The sequence below is a fragment of the Bison bison genome, unplaced genomic scaffold, assembly GCF_000754665.1.
Source record: "Bison bison bison isolate TAMUID 2011002044 unplaced genomic scaffold, Bison_UMD1.0 scf7180017864367, whole genome shotgun sequence".
Taxonomy (NCBI): domain Eukaryota; kingdom Metazoa; phylum Chordata; class Mammalia; order Artiodactyla; family Bovidae; genus Bison; species Bison bison.
This window is the reverse complement of record NW_011494939.1, coordinates 5,833,630-5,835,608: the sequence shown is the minus strand read 5'-3', so window position 1 is coordinate 5,835,608 and position 1,979 is coordinate 5,833,630. Positions and strand designations below refer to the sequence as shown.

Sequence of the window (1,979 nt, the reverse complement as noted above, 5' to 3'; positions counted from 1 at the left end):
GCCCCCCCTTGCAGTCCAGGCGGCTGGCTTGGCCATCCGAGTGTCCATGGGGCTCCAAGTCCCCGGCCCCACCCGCCCTCAGTTGTGGTCAGACTCCTCCTCCTCCGCCTCACGAAGCCACTTGAAAAAAGTCGTGACAGATTTTAGGGCCACGCCCTTGCCCTGCTGCTCAGCAGGGTCCTTGCTACTCTCCCAGCTATAGAAGGCGTCCTCCTTCACCACGTCCTCGTCATACAGCGCATCGAAGAACATCCCAAGCAGGTCTGCAAGCAGGCAGAACAGCAGTTAGAGGCATGCTGTCCATAAGCACCCCATCCCACCGCCCAGGAATCCCACCCCTAAGCTCCACTGTTGAAACAAGGCCCAGACCCAACATGCTGACATTTGTGTGTCTAGCCATTCCAGAGTGACTAGGTCTCTGACACCATACTAATCTCATGATCTAAGACACTGGTTGGCGAGAATGAGTCACTTGGCCAAAACGTACAAACCTGCCCAGCCTCACCTCAGCAGCTTCAAGCTTCTCCACTCATGATATATTTATTTAATGGGGAAAACTGCAGAATTGGTACTCCTGAATTTGAGGAATCACAAAAGGCTGAGACGTACCTCCCACAAAAGTCAAGGGTATAACCTGGAACATTCACTGACCCCACCCCGGCCCCATTTTACAGGTTCTGACAAACTTGACCCTAATTTTCTCTTACTTTCCACCATCTCCTGAACATATATCCACCCGTCCCTGGCCTTGACACTTTTAGGTGTGATGTATCCTTTGCCAGGAACATTGTTTCTCTTGTCACCTTTTATCACCTTCCTAGTGAATTCCTTTAGGCTCAACTCAAGCACCCTCTCTGCTCTGCTTCTCCCTCATCCCCAGCTTTCCGTCAGCCTTCCAAAGCACTTATACAACCCTGAACATAATCTATTCCATTCCCCACATGCACTGCCAGTCTTTCCAAAGAAAACAATACATTCTTAAAAGCAAAAGGAGGTTGAGAAGTTGATTTCTTTTGAATACAGCATAGAATTTAGAGTCGAGGCCTCAGTGAAACACCGACTGAGCCATCTAAGAGAAACTCCAAGCCAGGATGTTCCTCAGGCACACACCCTCAAAGCCACAACCGAGGCTATGGACAGCCTCCAACCCCTATCCCTCAGCAATGGCAGCAACTGATCACTTATCCCAAACTTGTTTTCCAAACCCCATGTATACGTGTCCCAGTGACTCTACACAATCAATTTATCCACCACTCTGCCCCATATTTATAAGCCCAAGCTTCTCCCACCTAAACACTAAAAGCCTCCTTTTAACACCTACTATCTCTTCACACCCAAACAAAATAAGATTTGTCTTTTGACAAGAGATTAGTTGAATTCAAACATTTCTTCTAGGGACTACCCTGGTGGTCCAAAGGCTAAGACGGCCATGTTCACAATGAAGTCAGCCTGGGTTCAATCCTTGGCCAGGGAACTAGATCCCACAAGCTACAACTAAGACTTGGCTCAGCCAAATCAAATAATAAAAGTATTGAAAAAAAAAATTTGTCTGCACTTGCTATTTTCTTCCTGATTCAGGGGAGTATTACCCTGTCCTTTCCAATCCAGATCCTGCCCCCTGCTTTACCAAATACTTTTTCTGCCAGGGTAGCCTCCATGTTTTCACATACCAGAGGCCCTAATTTTCAGATCTGTTCAAGCAGCATCTAGCATTATAGACCATTTCCCTCTCCTAATATGCCCTGTGCCTCCAGAAATGGGCCTTCAGCCCTGACCTCTTCCTCTCCAAATCAGATACCCAGGTAGCTGCCTACCTACCTGACTGACATCTCTGATCATCCCCATCAGGACCACAAACTCAGTATGACCAAACTCAACTTGATCCAGTGGTCCCTACTGCCCAGTAAATGGCATCCCTACTATCATCTCACCTGTTAAAACCATCCTGGGAGTCATGTATGACTTCCAATCTCTTTTCT

At 47.7% G+C, this 1,979-nt stretch overlaps 1 protein-coding gene across 1 annotated transcript in view; it reads right to left on the bottom strand.

The window, feature by feature from the left end:
• Positions 1 to 6: 6 nt before the first annotated feature.
• The window catches only part of EIF4G1 (eukaryotic translation initiation factor 4 gamma, 1), an 18,883-nt gene continuing 16,910 nt past the window's right edge, over positions 7 to 1,979 (bottom strand). The window contains exon 34 of the mRNA XM_010855713.1: positions 7 to 263. Within this exon, the coding sequence (XP_010854015.1) occupies positions 79 to 263 (185 nt within the window). The 3' untranslated portion in view covers positions 7 to 78. The remainder of the gene's footprint in view (positions 264 to 1,979) is intronic.